The 19,361-nt window shown below is 36.4% G+C and overlaps 1 protein-coding gene across 5 annotated transcripts in view; it reads right to left on the bottom strand.

The window, feature by feature from the left end:
- The window catches only part of ZRANB3 (zinc finger RANBP2-type containing 3), a 262,163-nt gene that overhangs the window by 74,212 nt on the left and 168,590 nt on the right, over positions 1 to 19,361 (bottom strand). For all 5 annotated transcript variants that reach the window (XM_011354495.2, XM_023527494.1, XM_023527492.1 and 2 more), the window contains exons 13-16: positions 10,396 to 10,783; positions 7,599 to 7,796; positions 4,057 to 4,148; positions 1,137 to 1,238 (exon numbers count right to left, since the gene is read on the bottom strand). In XM_011354495.2, the coding sequence (XP_011352797.2) occupies positions 1,137 to 1,238; positions 4,057 to 4,148; positions 7,599 to 7,796; positions 10,396 to 10,783 (780 nt within the window). The remainder of the gene's footprint in view (positions 1 to 1,136; positions 1,239 to 4,056; positions 4,149 to 7,598; positions 7,797 to 10,395; positions 10,784 to 19,361) is intronic.

Below are 19,361 nucleotides of genomic sequence, written 5' to 3'. Positions count from 1 at the left end.
AAAATGAGAAAATCTTCCTTTGAAAGTGAGGCTACTTATAACATCGGAAAACTGATGTTTTACTCTATCTCCAAAATAGGCTGTTGAGTTTCACAATGTAAGGTTTTCTTCAATTTGATGCAGCTTTCATATCTTTATTGTGAACTATCTATGGCCAGTTCTGCAGAATTCTCTTTCAACCTAGAGACTCTCTAAAAGCATGTACGTGTCAGGACAGCCAGGACAAGTGCTCCACACACATAGGGACCAAAGGCAATAATGTGCTCACTGAGATCAAAGGAGGCCTGGCTATTGGAAGTAGTGGCCGAGGCAAAACTGGTCTTGGAGACAGCAGGCATTGCAGCAGTGACAATGACAGCGACAGTGCCACATCCGAGAATCGCTTTGTACCCAACTACTTATCACAGGAAAATAGCCATCAATAAATCTGGGACATTTTTTATTAGAGTACCATTAATCTTACTTATTATTCAATTATACGTAACTGGCTATTTTCTGGGAACCTGAGAACAGGATTACATGATGCCAAAGAAAATAACATGGCTACTTTTTCCTTCAAGACAGGTACTGCTGGCCCATGGGCAATGTCAGATTTCCATTCAAAGGGCAAAAAAAATGATCACTATTTTCTTGTAAAAAGTGGTACACTGCATGCTGGGTCAGTCCCCACACATGTTGACCCCTCTTAGCAGTGAAGGTAAATTGGCCTCAGTCGGAACTGAGGCCTCCCTGGCAGGTACTTGGCCTGCAGCCGCATGCTGGTGTTTCTGACAGTGAGGTGGGAGTTGCCCAGCACGGTCTTATCCCTGCTCTCAGGATTTGTCTTTATTGGAACTTAACCTTCAGAGATAAAATGTGATGCTGTCAGATACAACTATCACAGTTTTAATCCTGTGAATGAGAAATTAAATGATGTGCAGATGATTCTATCCACAGAAACAGCAGCTCTAGGTGCAATCGTTCGCCAAGGAAATGGGTTTCACACATTCTCAGCACCGGGTAATGCATAGGCACTGCGACCAGTGACTGGATTCTGCAACAGGCCACAAAGTACTCTACTTTTATTAAACTCAAAATGGTCATTAAAATTACTCAAAACATTTCAATCTAAAACTAATTCACAGGACTCTTCTTACCAAGGAACGATTTTGTTTCAGCTGAAAGCTTGCTGGTAAATCCTCCCACAGGTCTAATTTTATATCCAAAGGAATGAAATTACAGTTCATCCGGTTTCCATCCTGATTATAGATTAAGAAGACATTATTAATCCATTTTGTCTGTAGGCACTAGTAATTATTTTAAAAGTAAAGCATTACATATGACATAACATCTCCAGTCTCCTCAAAGATAAACTGAGGTAGCACATTCTAGACAAGCCTGCACCCCAACATCTCCCTTGAAAGGATGCTGAGTGGAGGAGCGGGGCGGCCAGGCTCTCCCCCACCCCCTGAATGCCTCCCCTGCATTCACTGCTAGGGGTAAAAATATCACGCAGAGGGGTGTAGTCAGCTAAACACAAGGTTTAAAATGAAGTATTTGTTTTATAAAGGGGAAGAAGAATCTCTACACATAAAAATCTATTGTAGCATCACTAGTTGAACCCCACATTCTAATTCTCTCAGCCAAAAAGAAACGCTACAGCTCCTACTGGCACTTTGGCCAAAAACACACATAAAGTAATTACATGTAGCTTAAAAGTTTACATATAGACTTGTTATCCTAAACTCTGAATTAGACCTGGACTTCTGACTGAAATGAATTGTTCTTTAGAGTTATACTGTTAATACAACACAGAATGCTAAAATATCCATAACTGCTCCTCCTTTAAAGGGGTGTTCTTTTAGGCAATGAACTGGGTTTTTATTCAAATTTCTATTTCCAAATTTTACTTCAGCTCCTCTAAAGTAAAAAGGTAAGATTTCACCTCTACTGTAGCTATAAAAAGACCTGTTAACATTTCATCTGCTTAGTGTCTCAGGCTGAGAAAATTCACTGAATACTGTTTTGTGGTAAAGGCACATGTAAGTATTTAGAACAGTCATTAAAATGCACTTGAAACTATAAGAAACATGTCAAGAATGTGAGGTGGCCCATGCTACACAGGCTGGGTGGCAGACAGAAGATGGCTCAGTGAGGCTGTCACTGTATTTGGCCTGGCAGTGGGCACACTCTACCCTCTACTGGGAGTTTTCAGTTTCTCCCCCATCTCTACCTAATGGGGGATATACACTAATCATATAATTTAGGATACAAACCTTTCACTGTACAAAGTAAAAAGTTTAAAGTGTTTAAGGGCTTCTGAATCCCTATGTTGTGCTCTGCCTGGTGTCTGACATTTGGCTTCTTGACGTTCAAGCCCATCTGGGGACCAGTTCCCTATTACTCTCCTGTGATAATCTGAGAAGCATAGCCTGGAGCTCTTTCCCCATGGGATGAGGGTGGCTCAGACACTCTAGATGAGCAGAGTGGTCCTTGGTGCTCCTCTCAGTTGTAGAAGCTCCACACGGTGGGCGAGGCTCAAGCCTTTTAGGGGAGTGCTGTTGGCTGCCTGGCTTTACTCTTGGTGTCCTTCTCTTGCCCATGGTCCCATGATAGAGGCTGTGAATTTATTATGGAGGCTGCTTGGGGATTCTGTATTCATGATCCTAGCCACCTCTTAATCTTCTAACAATCTCTTCTAATTTTCAGTTAGAACTGAAAATCATTACAGGGTACACTATCTATATCTATACTTGGTGTAGTAGAAAACATGTAACTGAGTTTGGGCAACTCCAACATAAGTTGTTTTAAAAAAGGCATTCTCTCAATAGGATGTCCCATGAGTTTGAAAAGCTGCAAATAGCATTTTAGTACAAAGATTAAAAATTTGAAACCATAGAGGGAGAGGGGAGGTAGATGGGATAAAAAAATGGTCAAATATTTGATGACAGAAGGAAATTTAACTTTGGGTTAAAGTGTTGTACACTCGAAACTTACTTGATTTTATTAACCAATGTCACCCCAATCAATTCAATAAAAAACATTTTTCAAAAATTTTTTTGAAACTGTAGATCATACAAATGCATTTGTAATCTCAGCAAATTTTTCCTTGAATATTCACACTAGTTTACATAGGCTAAAGATTCTCACATGGTCCCCAAGATCCTTTTAGGGGATCCACAAAGTCAAAAGTATTTCTGTAATAATAGTAAAACATTATTTGTCTTTTTTTATTCTTATTCTGTCATGACTGTACAGTGACATAGAGAGGCAGATAGAAGAATCCCAATGTCTTCTATTAAGACTTTAGAGAAAATTGCTAAAAATGTAAATATTTACTAAATATTATTTTTGTTTTGGAAAATATAATTTTTCATTAAAATATGCTATTGATACAAATATGTAGATTTACATTATTGCTACTCTTAAATAATTAAATGAATATTTTCCATTTTAATTTCACATTTTCCATTAAATATGAATAGAGCTACATAAAAAAAAGTTTGTTGGGGTCCTCAACAAGTTTTAGGAGTGCAAAGAGGTCCTGAGTTGAAAAAGTTTGAGCACCACTAACCTAGGCTATGGCAGGAATCTGAGCAATCTATTGTTAAATCTTTATAGAGTTTGATGAACATGATGGGCAGGCTGAGGCTTCTATAAAGATGCTACTTCTGCTGCTGTTACATGATCAGTGTAGGAGCTAACATTTAATGAGAGTTCATTATGGCTAGGGACTATGCTAAGTGCTTTACAGGAATTAGCTCATTTTATCTTTACAACGACACCTCTCTACATTCTACAGCTGAGAAATTGAGGCACCAGGCAGTTAAGTGATGTGTCCGAGATTCCACATTTAGTAACAGATTTGAGCCGAGGCCCTCTAGCCCCAAAGTCACTGCTCTTAGCCACTTGGCTGTTTTGCCTCTTTGGTTCAACATAAGAATTTGAGAATGAAGTTTAAGGAGAGAAGGAACTAGATGGCAATGTCTTTGCTAACACAATTAAATATCTCCATTGAAATATAAATAAACGAAGCCTTTTGTATGTTTCAAGCTACAGAATCCACATGATGCTTACCTTAGTATAGAGGTGAATCCGGTCAGTATTCTTACTTGCACAAAATGTTAAGGTATCATACACTGGCAGAGTGTCTGAACTCTTCAACTGTTCTAATAAAGACAATAAAAGAAAGCCTCTTTCTAAAATAGCTTATTTTAATCTTATGCAGATAAGAATGATGAAATAGCTATATCAAATATATCAACATATGTGACAAAGAACACGTGTCTGGGTTTGAAATAAGACTTTCACGGTAGGCCATCTAAGGACATATTGGTTCGTATAGGTACCAGTTGCTTTGCGCTTTTGCTAATGACTCAAAAAGAAACAAACAAATTTAGAATTAGCTGAGAAGATACAAGTTAGTTAGGTATAAGGGACAATCTCCTGCCACCAAGAATTAAGGAGTCTAGAATGTAGACTTTTGCTAGAGTGGAGTAAAGCTGAGACTGAATGAGCACCGTTTTGATTATCAGCAGCAACACAGCTATGTCGACGGTTACGTAGGTGCCTCTCAATCACAAAAGGAAGAAAGTTGGTGAGCTTCTTTTCTGATAATCTCTTTTCATTTATTCCCTTCTCAGTTCCACTGACCAATATATTCTGCAGGAATGATAACGCAGGTCTAAATAATAATTATAGTTAACACTTACCAAGTACTTACAATGTGCCAGGCACTGGTCTAAGTACACGTTAACACCTCTCAAAAATTAGTGCGTTGTACAGAGGAGGAAACTGAGGCACATTAACTTGCCTGAGGCCACACCATTAGTAAGAAGACCTAAGCCCAGTAATCTAGAGCCCGTACTAGTCACTTCCACCATCATTCCTAAGTGACCTTTTAAAGTATTTTCCCAAATCTAGAAGTCTATGATTCGCTTGCCATTCTATTTGGCAATGTCAGAGTATTTTTATTTTTCTAACCAAGACACTGGTCACTTTACAAACGTGGTTTGTGAATTATTCCCATATTTCACAAGTTCAAAAATGTACATTTTCCCCACACGTTAACATCTCTGAAACTGGAATGTCCTACGGTCAATAACTGTGGCATTTTACAGTCATTCTTGGCCAGGTGGTGGTTGCGAAATAGTTGTCACTGAGTGACCACGCACGAGCTGTCATACAAGAACACTTGTTACTTCAACACTACACTAGAGGTCCATGCAGTATTGTTACTGCGTGTGTTGAGTTTAATTACCTTTAAAATAGTTTCAAAATGTTTCACTATGATTTGATATTGAAATGTTATCACGTATACAAAAAAATAAATACAAAAACAAAATTGGATACAGACCAGGAGAGCATAAATTGACATTAAAGAAGCAAATGTGTATCACTGGAGGAATAATCAAAATTGTTTATATTCTTGCAAGTGAATAACCAAGTGCTTCATGGGACCTAAGAAAAGGAGATTCATGCAAGTAGAGGAAGATGCCTAACATTTGGATACTGAGATGTGCAAAAGGGTTGCCTATTACCTGCCAAACTGCAGGCAGGAGAAAATGCCAAATCCCTCAGAACAAATGAAAGAAATATCGAAGCAACAGAGGGCGGTATGACACGGTCTAGGCTATCATTAAGATATTGTGTCGTATTTTAATTGACAGAGTTTTTTCTATCTCAATGTATATAAAATAAGTGCATCTCATAATCATTGTGTCTTCAGTTTTGAAGAACTATGGTTGATGCACTAATGCATAAAGATCAGAAGTTATTCTTCAATAAAAAGCATTAAAGGAACAATTCCAAATCAGCTGATAGGTATTCTTGGTAGCTACTAGCTATACTGGGGAACACATTTCTCTTTTCATTGTTTCCATGAATGATAATTTAATGTGTTTCGAGTGTACAGACGATGTCTTTTGAAGATAAAGCCACCCTTCTGGAACCCCAGAATTCCAAAAATACAGTTCCAGTATAGTACATACAACTCTAATTCTAAAAAAGCATAGGTTGGTAGAATAAACATTTTAACATTAATGTGCCTCCTCTGTCTTTATTCTGTTTGTTTGTTTTTTTTGGAAATCCATGTTAGTGGGGAGAAGGGAAGCATATAACTTGTATGGAGTTTTTAGTTCAGAGATCTGAGAAGTCAAAAAAAGGAAGAGGGGATACACAGGTACACGGGCAAATGCTGGCGTTGTCTGGAATGGATGAGGCAAATTTCCCTGGCAGAAGAGAATTTCTAAAAGTCTAGTGAGTTTTGAAAAATATTTGTAAGTAAAGCTAATATACGTCTTGATCAAGGGACCAATTTACAACAAACAAGCCGGTATTTCCTTGCCACAGATGAAGAGGCTCATGGCCCAGTTGATGACAACTGCCAGCTGTTAATTCCAAGTGTGATGCTTAGTGCACTGAGCCGTATGCTGTCGGACAAGAGCCTCATCAGCACTTGGGGGATTGTCACAGCGGGAACCAGGAAACTAGAGACATAAATGGTATGCTCCACCTGAGTCTAAACTGTCTCCTTAAAGGCCGTTAAGATAAACAGACCTAAACAAGATCCATTCCAAGATATTCTTTGGGAAGACCTTGAGGAACTAAAGGAAATGGAAGGCTGAGGGAAGAAGAAAGGAGGATGCCCTGAGCTCAAGAATTCTTAAATGAACATTTTATTTTAAAGCTTTGAGTCTGACTCCAAACTCGCTCTCTCTGTTTAAAAACAACTAATTTGGAAGAAAAACTACAACAGTCCCTCCTAGCAATTTTTAGGTTGTTATAATAAGAACATCAATCTGTGGGTTACCATGGTCACTAAATGAGTAACAAAGAAAATAATCCAAAATTACTCACACTCTCTTGACAGCTGGCCCATAAAGACAGTGATATACGGCATATAGACTGATATCTGCTAACCATCACAGCGCTAAATAATGAATCGAGTCAACCAAAAGGTAAATAAATCCAAAATACTACATCGTTGGCTCCAAACACAATCATGATTCATATAGTCTTTCTTTAAAATTAAAATATAATTAATATAAAAAATTATACTAATCTCAGGTGTGCAACATAGTTGTTCAACATTTATATACTTAACAAAGTGATCGCTAAATTCATATAGTCTTGAAATTATATTCCTTAAAAACATTTTCTTAAAAAAAAACCTCCAAACCCTAAATTTAAAATATGCCAATTAACTGTAGATATTTTAAAGAAATACTTGTGTGAAGGATTAATGATCTGCTAAGTGGCTGTTAATAAACTGTCAATCTTACTATTTGGTCCAAAAGAACCTCCCAAATAATCAAAACCATCCCTTCACTGTGTGAATGGGCCAGGCTTACATGACGCTGGGCAAGAGGCCTGGGGTAGCACATATAGCTATGCATTTCTTCTGCTTTGTGTGTGATGTCTGAATGCCAACAGCTTTCCCTTTCCAGCTACCTGATGTGTAAGTATGTGGTTAGAAATGGTTGTTATTTATTTATTTTTTTAAATAAATGGGAATACAAGGAACCCAGAAGCAGATAGTAATCACAAATCCACTAAGAGTATTATGTGTCTAAGCATATGGTTATTATTTGGTCGCTGGAAATGGGAGTAAGACTTACCATCGCTTGGCTGGGGTGTGAGTCCATCTTCATTCTTGACTTCTGATGCTTCTTCCTTACTCTCAGCCAACAGTTCAGGTTCTGAATGTGCAAGGACTTGTTTTTCACAATCAGAACTAGTCCAAACTTTTTTGGAGGTGTCTTTCTGAGAATCATCTTTTTCATTTTGGCTTTTATCCTGGATATAGTTGAGGCTATCTATTTGTAGAATTATAAAAAATCAAACAAACAATTTACACATACATTTAGATAAGTTATACTTACCCTAAATCCAGCTTAAAAAGGAAAGTTAAAAAAAGGTTATAGCTAGGTCTTATAAAAAGAAAGTTAACAACGTCTGCTCATTCTTTGGAAACATTTATTGGGAGTTACTCAACGCCAAGAACTACCCTAGGTGCTGGAGGGGAAGCAAGGAACAAGACAGATAAGTCTCTGCTTCCTGGAGATTCTATTCTAAGTGGCAGATATAGACAATAAAGAGGTGAACGAACAAACAAATAAGGTCTTTTCGAATAAAGAGAATAAAAGAGGGTTTTATGAGTAAGGGGGATGGGACAAGACCAAGCTCTTGGAGGAGTCCCATTTGAGCTGAAAGTTGCTCATGAATCTAGGAAGCCTGGCCCCAGGGCCTGTATTCTTGGATTAGATTCTAAATGTAACTAGAAGCTACTAGATGGTTTTAGGCAAAGGAATACACTCGCCTAAGTTTTTAAAGAATCACGCTGGCTGCTGTACAGAGAAGAGCCACAAGGGAGAATAGGAGGGAGGCTACTTAGGTCTGGGAGAGAGAAAATGGTGGTTTCTGGAGGGGTAGTAGCAATAAAGATAAAGTGGCTAAAATCAAGATATATTTTGGAGGTTACACCAGTAGAACATGACGGATCAAGTGTGGGAGAAGTGAAAGGAATCAAGGATGCTGCCTAAATTTTTAGCACAATGTCAAGAACATAGGAAAAGAGATTTGGGTGTTGGTGGTGAATCAAGAATTCTATCTTGGATGTGTTAAGCTTGAGGTACCCATTAGACAACATGCAGTCTGAATTCAAGTGAGAGATATAAGTCTGGGCATATGAACTGTGTTATGTCAAGTATAAACTATAGATATAAGAACAAAGCACAAGAGAAGTGTCACATATTGACAAATATTAGTGTTCAAGGTATACTATACCAAATTTTATCTAATGTACTGGAGCCTCCCTTAGCAACCTTTACAGGACCATAATTTCCTAATATTGTTCCCTTAATTTTCTTGATTCTACCGTTTCCTCAAAGTGTTATATGGCAGGCACTGACTTAAAAATTTAGATGGATTAGAATTCATTCTGCTTTTCAGCTTTTGGGGTACATCCAATTTAAGGTTGGAAATCACTGTACCAAACTAATATTAATCTAATAATTACAACTTTTATAATACTATCACTGTTACTCAGAATATATATTTCTCTTTAATCTGACTGTTTCATATTCACAAAAGGTATTGTTTTTCTTTAGGTTGCTTGGAAGTGTGCTTATTAATCAAGAGTCTGGAAACTTTCTCTGCAGCTCTCGGTATCACAAAGAAAATAAGAACTCTAAAACTCTATTAAACTATAATTTCTGTTGCTAAATCGCTCAACTTATATACTTAACGTGAACTGACATAATTTCATAGTCATGAGATACTTTATTTTTATTGCATATAGCAGTTGGAAATTGAATGAGATAATGCAAATTGTGTGAGAGAGTATATGGAATAAGCTTGTGGTTCCCATTTAGTTCAGAGAGACAACAGGTGTCCGCGTTACAAATATAACCACCCAGATGGCAGACTTGTCAGTTTTGGTAGGAACACCCAGAAGTGAAAGAGGAAAGACTCAGCTACTGATTACATTTTCTTTCACATCAAAACTAAGGCAGAGGGAAGCAAGGCAGGCAGGCAGGAACAGCAGTATCAGAGCTTAGATCTTAGCTGAGTCTTTGTTAACGTCAATGCTCCAAAGAATTCACATACGATGGAAAAGTAGATATGTATAATTATTACCATTGATAAAATAGAACAATTTCTTCCATTTTCCAAAACTGTCAACTTGGCATTTTGAGTTACTATAAAAATGGTCTCTAAAACCGGAGAATTGGAAACAGAAGGAATACTAATGATCTTTTTCTTAAGATGACCACAGGTATTAAAAATTGTTTCAAAAAAACCATCAGAAAATGGCAACTTATGCTGTAAAAATTACTCTGAAGTATGTTTATGAGTTCTACTTTTAAAATAGCATGTTTTGGAAAAGAATAAACTCATAAAATAGATACCAAATTGGTCCTTAAGAGATTTATAAAGGAATTTTTATGATTTGTCATGCAAAAAACATGACACAGTGTATATTTTACTAAGCAAAGAAGCTACACTGGATTATTTGATTATCTGAACAAAAATAATCTATAATTTCTTAAAAAACAAGTATTATCTACAGAGTAAAGAAAACAGCAGGTCTATGACTATAAGGCATATTTGCTGCCATAGCAACGGAGCTTCTATTCCTGCCCACTGAATTCACATCCTGCTGGCATTAATCAGAAATGTCCATTTGTGCCAAATTAACGCCATGTCACAGATGCTGAGGGATATACATTCTTGACAGAACTGGGAGCCTTTCACATTCCACAAGGGGATAAATTCAATTCACTGTGTGAAGAGCTTACTCTAACTTAAAAGCTAAAGTCAGTGATGAGTCACATTAACCTCTGATAATAGCAGTTGTCTCTAAAAGCACAGGTTACCTGAAGACACCACTGTCAGCCCCCTCTGTGTACTCACCAGCACTGCCTTGAGGATTCTCACACATTTCACAATAAGGTAACATGGAGCTATTGATATAGGTGCAGAAGCCACACTGCCAACTCTTTCCAGGAAAGGGAGGGCTGGTTGCCGGGGCTAGAGCTTGGGTTTGCCTGGGCCCGGATGGTTTCTCCTGTGGGAGACTGCAGTGGTCATCGGTGGTGACTGACTTCAATCTTTTAGCCTCAGGTTCAAAACTGTTTTCGTAATCAATGATACCTCTTGTAGATATTTTCCCAGGGTCTGCTGGTGCTACAGTATTTTTCTCCTGGAATGTCTTTGGTTCATCACAGGAGGTCACCAATTGACTTTTCTTGGGTTTTGGTAAAAAGAATGATCGAATATCATGCTGTTTTTCTTTTTCAAACTAGGAAAAACAAAGAGTTATTAAGAAGCAATCTAACATGTTCTTCCTAAATGAAAAAGCTTAACAAACTGTTTTCATTAACCCTATCTTTTATCTTTTGAATACCTTGTTGGGAAATAAATGGGCTATAACTCCTCATATACATGCAGATGCAGAACACCATTAACACATCCACGCACTTCCCATGCCTAACTTTTTTTTAGCGCTTGTGATATGCCAAGCACTTTACATATATTAAGTCATTTAATCCTCATGCCAGCTCTGTGAGGCAGGTACTATTATTCTTCCTATATTTCAGATAAGGACACTAAAGCTTTAGAGAGGTGAGTTAACTTGGTTCTAGAATAGACTTGATAAACTATCTGCTCTAGATGTACGTTAGGGAAAGGAGGCAACTATGTGTTTAAATATTTCAGGTCAATCAAGAACTTAGAAAAATGTTTTCACGCCCAAACTATAAACACAATGTTCATAAACAATGTTTCTTACACTAAAATGTTTGGTTTTTTTTTTTTGACTAGGGAGCATTTTTCAAATAGCACTAAAGTCATTAATTAGAACAGCTTCTTTAATGGACACATGATGATAATTATCTTGTTTTTAAGAAATATGTTTCTCTTTTCTAACAACAGCTACATAATTATCTCAGTTTTTTAAAAAAATCTTCTTTTCAATGTCTAAATCTCAACTTCTTAATTAGAGAAAGTAGGATACCTATCTCCACAACTGATTAGCTAGCAGTTAAGGGAAGTTAAAGGAGTTGATTTTAGAGAAGTCCTGCTAGGGCCTGAATTGGGTGCCACGGTGAACACACACCGCAGCAGACTGCATTTCCAAAAATGGCCACACCAATTTTTATCTCATTCCACATGTTCTTCTTACAGTGTAACAATGACATACCTACATGTAGAGGCGGGGTCTGTGTTCCTCTCAGTTGAACCTGGGCGGACCTTTGTAACTGTCTCAATCAACAGGATGCAGTGAGAGTGATGCTATGTGACTTCTGAGGCTAGGTCATTGAAGGTAATACTGGCTGCTGGCACTCTGTCTCTCTCTTTCTCTATCTTGGGATACTTTCTTTTGAAGCCTAGCCATCATAATGTGGAAAAGCCCAGGCCACATGGAGAAACCATGTGTCGATGTTCAAGCTGACAACCCCAGTAGGCTGCCAGGTTACGGCCATCGAATGCCAGACATACGAGTGAATGAGCCTTCAGATGTTTCCAGATCCCAGCCTTGGGGTCTTCTAGCAAAGGCCTCAGTCATCGTGGAGCAAAGACGTGTAATGTCCATAATACTCTGGCTGAATTACTCACCCACAGAAGCCATAAGGAATAATACATGACTGTTGTTATTTGAAGACAGTAAATTTGGGGGTAATTTGTTATGCTACAATAGATAACAAGGACAGAAACTCCAGATAATGATAGCAAATTATCATATATTGTAAAGAGATATTTTACATAATAAATCTAATCCGCACTTCTTAGTGCTGCATAAGAAAGAAAGATTTAGCAAATTCATAGAGACAAAAGGATTGGTGGTTGGAGGGTGGTTAGAAAGGGAAATGAGGAGTTATTGCTAAATGATACAGATTCTTTTGGGGGTAATGAAAATTTTTGAAAATAATGGTGATGGTTACACAAAATTGTTAATATAATATTAAGTGGCATTACCTCTGAAATCTATACTTTAAAATGGTTAAAATGGCAAATATTATGATTATATGTATATTCATCAATTTTTAATCCTTCCCCTGCCAAAAAAAAAAAAAAAAAAAAAAAAAAAAAAAAAGGATGGCAGGAAGGAAGTGAGGGAAGAAGAAAGATTTAGGCTGTTTCCATATTAGTAAAATTAAAATTTTATTTATAGGAAAAAAGCCACCCCCAATAATGTAAAACTTTTATTTTATATGGTTATTTATGTATTCTTATATACTATAAAAAGTTATTTAATTAGTTGTGAAAGTTACAAAATTAAGATAAAAATAAAGAATGAAATCATTAACCACAGACAAGATTTTTAAAACAATGCACAAAGGAAATTCTAAGAAAAGGGTAGAGAAAAGCAGAGAGATTAGTAGAGTTTGGTGTTAAAAAAGGTAACAAAGAAACAAAGGCAGTTAAATATTTAAAGAAGATGTTCTATTCCATATACTAGGACTGCAAAGAGGGCTTGCAGGATTTTGAAAAATGTTTAGCAAATGTTCAGCAAACATGAATAACGTCTTTCAGCTATTTATAGTTACATGATGATGATTTTAAAATAGAGGTCAACTCTCTGAGTTCTTGCACGTCTGGAAATTAGCTGATTTCATCCTAACTCTTAGTATTTTCATTGGACATATAATTCTCAGATCATTCAAGATATTGCCCTATTTCTTCCAACATCCGATGATGCTGATGATGTTCATTCATAGGCTGCAAGCTTCTTTGTTTTAGAGGCTTTCCGGACCTGAAAATTTTTTTATCCCTGGTATTCTAAAATTTCATAATGATCTATATTTATATATTTATATCGGTATCATCTATATCTATGTGCCTTCTGCTCAGCACCCAGGACGCCCTAATTTTGAATAGCATTATATTGAGGTCTTGGACATTTCTATTATTCTTTGATAGCGTCTTCCTATTTCTCTTCCTTTTCTCTTCCCTCTTTTTCTGGAATTCCTGTTAGCAGAATGTAGGACCTAGACATTTACATCTTTTATTTTCGTATTTTCCTCCTTTTGGTCTTTTTACCCTCTAAACTCTTGTAGTTTACCTCTATTTTATTTTTCAACCCTTCTGTAGAATTATTTTATTTTGCCAGTCATGTTTTTAACATCTAAAAGTTCCTTATGTTCCCTGTTCCTTTTTCCTAGTATTCTGATTTTATTTATACTTGCAAGGTCATCTCAAATCCGAGGCTATTATGAGTTTTTAAAAAAGTTATTCTTAGAGTCAATTTTTGTACTATTGTTGTTTATTTTTGTTCACCTTTTTTATGCTACAGTTTTCCTCCTCAAATGTCCAAAACCCTTGGTTGTCCCTCATATATAAGAATAAGGAAGAGGAGGGTTGCCTGGGATCTCAGGACTCCTGGGGCTTGCGAGGACACACTGATTAAATGTGAGGTATGAGGAAGATGACAGGACCCAGAGAGACCCTCAGACTCCTAAACTGATAACTTATAACATTGTAGGGAAGATATTTTCAGTTAATATAATAGAAAATACAATAGACGGGCTCATTAGAAGGCAAAAAAAGAAGAGTTATGGAAGTAAATTCACTTTTAGACATGTGTGAGGACTGCTGGGTACTAGGAAGGAAGGGTTAGTTATAGGAAGCAGGTCTGGAGTTCAAGAGGAAGCGATAACTGGATTTACCCACCTGGAACCACCGATGTATAGAAGTGGTTAAAATCATAGGATTGAATAACATGATACATGGAGGGAGGGGAAGTGAGAAAAGGTGAAAGTCAAGCGTAGAAAGCAGAGTAATAATATTACGAGTGGAATGAGAAAAAGATACCCAAGAAGGAAACACAAAAGGAACAGTAAGGAAGGTAGAAAAATCAGGAGAGCAGTGGCTTTAGTGTGTATGTATTTTGGTTTTCTACTCATTATACTAGGTGGGTACTTTCCATCAGAAAAACTAGAAAACCTCATGTCCTTCAGTTCTGGGAAATTTTCTTATATTATTTTTTCTCCCTCTGTTTTTTTTTCTGTCTTCCTAATGTATGAAAGTCTTATTAGGCAAAAAACTTCTGAATGAATCAGTTGATTTTCTTCACTTTTCTCATATTTTTCCATGTCTATTTGTTCTATTTTCTGTGTGATGTCATTATTTTTCTTTCCATCCTTGTTGAATTATTATTTTCTGATACACAGGTTCAATTTCTAAGGGCTTTTTCTTGTTTGCTGCTTTTTCCTTTTCCTTGTTCTTGTTTCACAGATACAATATTTTCTTTACTTCTCCGTGGATATTAATGATAGCATATTTTTTTAAAGTTTTCTTCAGCTCATTACATTGTCCCTATGTCTTTTGTGTCCCATTCTTGGCTTACATGATTGCTTTGGTTTCTGCTTTTCAAGTGATAGGCTTTCCTCCATGCCTGGTGGCCTTTCCTATCCATTCGTATTTAAGAACAAGACACTAAAATGCCATTGGAAGTTCCATGTAGGGAACTTCACTGAAGGTCATCAGTTTGTCAGGGGATCCTTTTCATGGTCCAATCAGTTTTTCCAGAACGGGGTTCTCCAAGCCTAGAGGATACTATGCTGGCTACCACTTGGGACCTGCTTAGGAGAAGGGTGCTAACAATTTCACTATTAATTAATGGGTCTTTCACTTAATATGCTTGATTAGAATTTATTGCTCCCTCAACCAGCTCTCATCCTAGATACACTTTTTAAAAATTAAATTCATAGGGGTAACATTGATTAACAACATTATATAAGTTTCAGGTGTACAATTCTGTAACACATCATCAGTACATTGTGTTGTGTGCTCACCACCCAAAGTCTACTTTCCTTTTGTCACTGTGTATTTGATCCCCTTTACTAAACCTCTCCATCATCCCCTCAGCCTGACCTTTCACCTCTGATGACCACCTAAGTGTTGTTAATCAATGATTGGATAAAGAAGATGTCATATATATAAAGGAATACCACTCAGCAATAAAAAAGGATAAAATACTGCCATTTGCAACAACATGAATAGATCTTAAGATTATGCTAAGTGAAATAAGTCAGATAGAAAAAGACAAGAACCATATGATTTCACTCATATGTAGGATATAAAACAGAAAGCAACAAATGAACAAACAAACAGAAAAGACAAACTCATAGATACAGACAACAATGTGGTGGTTGCCCAGATACACTTTTAAAGACGTTTTTAAAGAGTAAATAAAACAGCTAAATAAATAAACAAAATATAAAAAATATAAAATACAAAAAATAAAATATACAATAACAGGTCATTGTCACTACACTAAATAATGTTTAAATAATATCAGTAATTTTTGTCCCATTCTACATTTTAAATAATTTGTTTCTTTAAAAACATTTAATCTCTACATCTCCTCACCAAAAATAAAGCAAAAGAAAACTTTCAGATTTATTTATAAAAAAGCAATCCTCCCAATAATACAAACAAAAACCTAAAGAATCATTCAAAAAAAAATCCTCAGGACCTTAAATATCAGCTTTTAGAGTTGACTTCTTTAATTAAGCTATTTTAAAAAGAACTTCTTTTACTATTTAAACAATGACTAATTTTGAAAATTATCATTTGAGAAATTCTTAATAAGTGCCAGAGGCAGGTTGAGAGTAAAGGTTAGCAGTGGCTGACAGTAATCAGAGATTGATGCATACCTCTGCCATTATGAGGGTTGACTTACAGTGCCTGGGAGTAATCAGTGTAGGTGCTATTTTGAAACCACAGCTGCTTGGGTAATAATAAATTGAGACTTAAGCACGTAAAATCCAGAAAAGAAGTTGGTAGGTGGAAAGGGAATCATTTTATATCATTTCAGGAACCAATGGACATACGTGGAGCATAATTTTAGAAAGAGGAGAGGACAAGATTAATCTGTAGCAATGATGTTAGCTAATGTTATGATGGCTAAACTGGACGATGATGGATGTGGTTACAGGTAGTAAAACTTTACAAGTTAGTGCCCTGGCCACGGGGCTGCCAGAAGCTGTGAGGCATTAACAGGAATAAAGATTTCCTCTGAGATAATAAACAATTAGAAACCTGATCCATATTATCAATTGTTTTCTGAGTGTAACCTCTGAGCAGTCAAGCAGGAAGTTGGTTGATGTGGTTTCTTTGACACTAAGCAGCTATGACTGATAGAAAAACAGGTGAGAAAATCTCTTTGACACATCCTAACACTAATTATACATGTTAGATGGGAAGAGAGAAGAGTCACAGGTTTACTGAATACAAGTTCTTGACTTGAGATTCATGGGCTTCTCACAAGGTCCTGGACAGCCTTCTGGGAGACCGAAAAACCCCTGAAATAGATTATAAAATGCTGTCTGTATTATATGTGCATTTTTGAAAAGCAGTTCTTTACTCTCTCCAGAGTCTCAAAGAAATTCAGGACCCAACAGAGGTTAAGAGCCATTGGATTAGAATAAACTATTTGAAGATGTACATGTGGTTGGAGTAGCTCCATTTCTTTTCTTAATTTTCAAGAGGTAGAGAGAGAAGACTGAGGGCTCATATGTAAATGTTCATATGGGTGGTGAACTAACTCTTTTTAAGGAAGAAACAAATATATACAATCTTTTAGACACTTAATGAGAATCCCTCTAGCTTCTCTAAAATGATAATTAAAAAAAAAACAAAAAAACAAATAATACCAAAACAGAGTAACTTCTGTGCAGGCATGAAACATGTTTGCTTAGCCCATTTGTCTGTCACTGAACCTGGACTCTGAACAGCTTCTCACAAGAGAGCAAATGACATGAGAGTACTCATACAATCAAAAAGAGGGAAACTATTGATGAGGTGAGCAGAAGAAAGTGCATGGATTATAATGGCTAGGGAATTCTAGAAGACATTACTATGCTGGCAGGACTCAAAGGGGTTATGGCAGGTAGGTCAGCCTAAAACAAAGGACACTATCCGTGATGTTTTGAGACAGGAACATATCATTATCAGCTCTTCATGGAGATTCCGACAGGTGTTTGGGACATGTCTGCTTAATAAAAGAAGGAAGTGACCTTTAACAAGACTTAGAGACATAGAAACTGAACAAGAATGCGAAATTCCTATATCTGTAGATGCTTGTAATTACTTTGCTTTTGATCTTCTTTAAATTAATTTTTTAAAGTGAATGTGGATCCACTGATTACAGCATCTGAGAAAAAAGCCATAAGAAATAATCATAAATAAAATCCTCCCCAAATGAACACATTTTGGAAAACTATTAGATATATCAATAATATGACTTCCTGAAGGAGCAAGCTTTAATAACCTCACCAAAATAGAGCAGAATCCTCAAGTTATAACAGCCATACTGATAGTTAAATATTCAGCATCCATACTGTTCTGGCAGGTATACATTTGAAAAATAACTGACTTTATTAATGTTACCAGCATTTGTCAGTGGTAAAGATAAGCAGGAACACAGAAAGACAAAATATTTTTGTGGCCTAGGAAAGCTTTGTTACTTCATAGCAAGATAAAGCTAAGGAGTCTTTTGTCTTTTGTAACTACATTCTTGCCTTTAGAATAGACATTATAGTAACAAATAACTGACAAATGTACTAAGTCATCATGACTGTCCTTGTAAAAAAATAACTATATTAAGTGATCCTTCTAATATGTGATAAATAAGAAACAAATGTAAGTTTTTCTAAATAGGAGGAGTGATCTAAGCTTACAGTAATTTTTATCAAAAGGCTCTGAGGGAAAATATAGGTAAGTTAAAATGCCCATGTCATAAGCAAGGTGGAAAATGGAAGAACACATTCCTCTCTTCAGTTAGACTGCGGACACTCAGTTATTGTGTTACTGTCTTTTGCTCAATATCGTTTTTGAAAAACAAAAGAAAAAATACTGCTTTTGGTGAGAAGTGCTGGGAATAAAAACTGCAAAATGCTTAAGGTGGCAAAATGCATTTTTATCTGAAAGGTTCAGGAACTTATATCTGTGCTGTTTTGCAGCGTGGTAAACTAGTGCTCTTTGGAGACAAATCCCTTGGCCATGATGATAGGATTAAAAGTCAGTTATCATAACTGAAGGAGAGGAAAAGGAAATCTAGAAAACTCATAAAACACAATAAAGCACTTCAAAGCCTGGTGCAATTCAAGCACAGCACACACCAACAACAAAAACACTGATGTCGAGTTTAATGCACTTTGATCAAAGGACAGCTCGGGTAAAAACCATTACTGCCTCATGTCATTCTTCTCCTGTTCCTAAGAGAATTAACAAAATCGCTGTGCTACAAATGGGTGATTGGGACGTTTTGCTGGTCTCCTCAATGGCTGATGATTGATGATTGAAACAGGGACTAAAAAGCCTTCACTACTATTTGTAAATAAGTCAAAGGATATAGAGTGACAAAAGTGGGGTTTTAATCATCTAACTAAAAGAATTTAAAGTCTAAAGAAGACTGAATTTTTCAGATTTTGCAAAATGTTCACTCTCACGCAGTTAAATAAAAATTTAACAGTGATCCACGCTTAGGCACAAGTTTTTCTTTACGGGCATAGAAAAAACAAAACAAAATAAAACACTCTGATTAAAAAAAACCAAAGTGGTAAAAAAAGAAAATGTTATTACTTATTTTTAAAGATGACATCAAGAGCATTGCAGGCAAATGTCTTTGGGAATCACTCTCTCTTCCAACAAAGACAATTAGAATTTACAGCAAAATATGTAATGCACATATTGCTAGAATGTGACTCAGAGGGGATAAGTTAATCAGTGCCTAAGTGCCATAATATAGTGACACTTCTATATAGTGCTAGCCTTACTAGTAAAAAGGAACTAGCTTTATTAAGAGACTTGTAAGTGCCTGATAGCACTGAAGTAAAATTTTGGTAAAAGGTATATTTAAGAAACCAGCAAAG

Source organism: Pteropus vampyrus, unplaced genomic scaffold (genome assembly GCF_000151845.1).
Source record: "Pteropus vampyrus isolate Shadow unplaced genomic scaffold, Pvam_2.0 Scaffold17, whole genome shotgun sequence".
NCBI lineage: Eukaryota > Metazoa > Chordata > Mammalia > Chiroptera > Pteropodidae > Pteropus > Pteropus vampyrus.
Note: the sequence above shows the minus strand (reverse complement) of the source record. Positions and strands in the feature narration are given on the sequence as shown.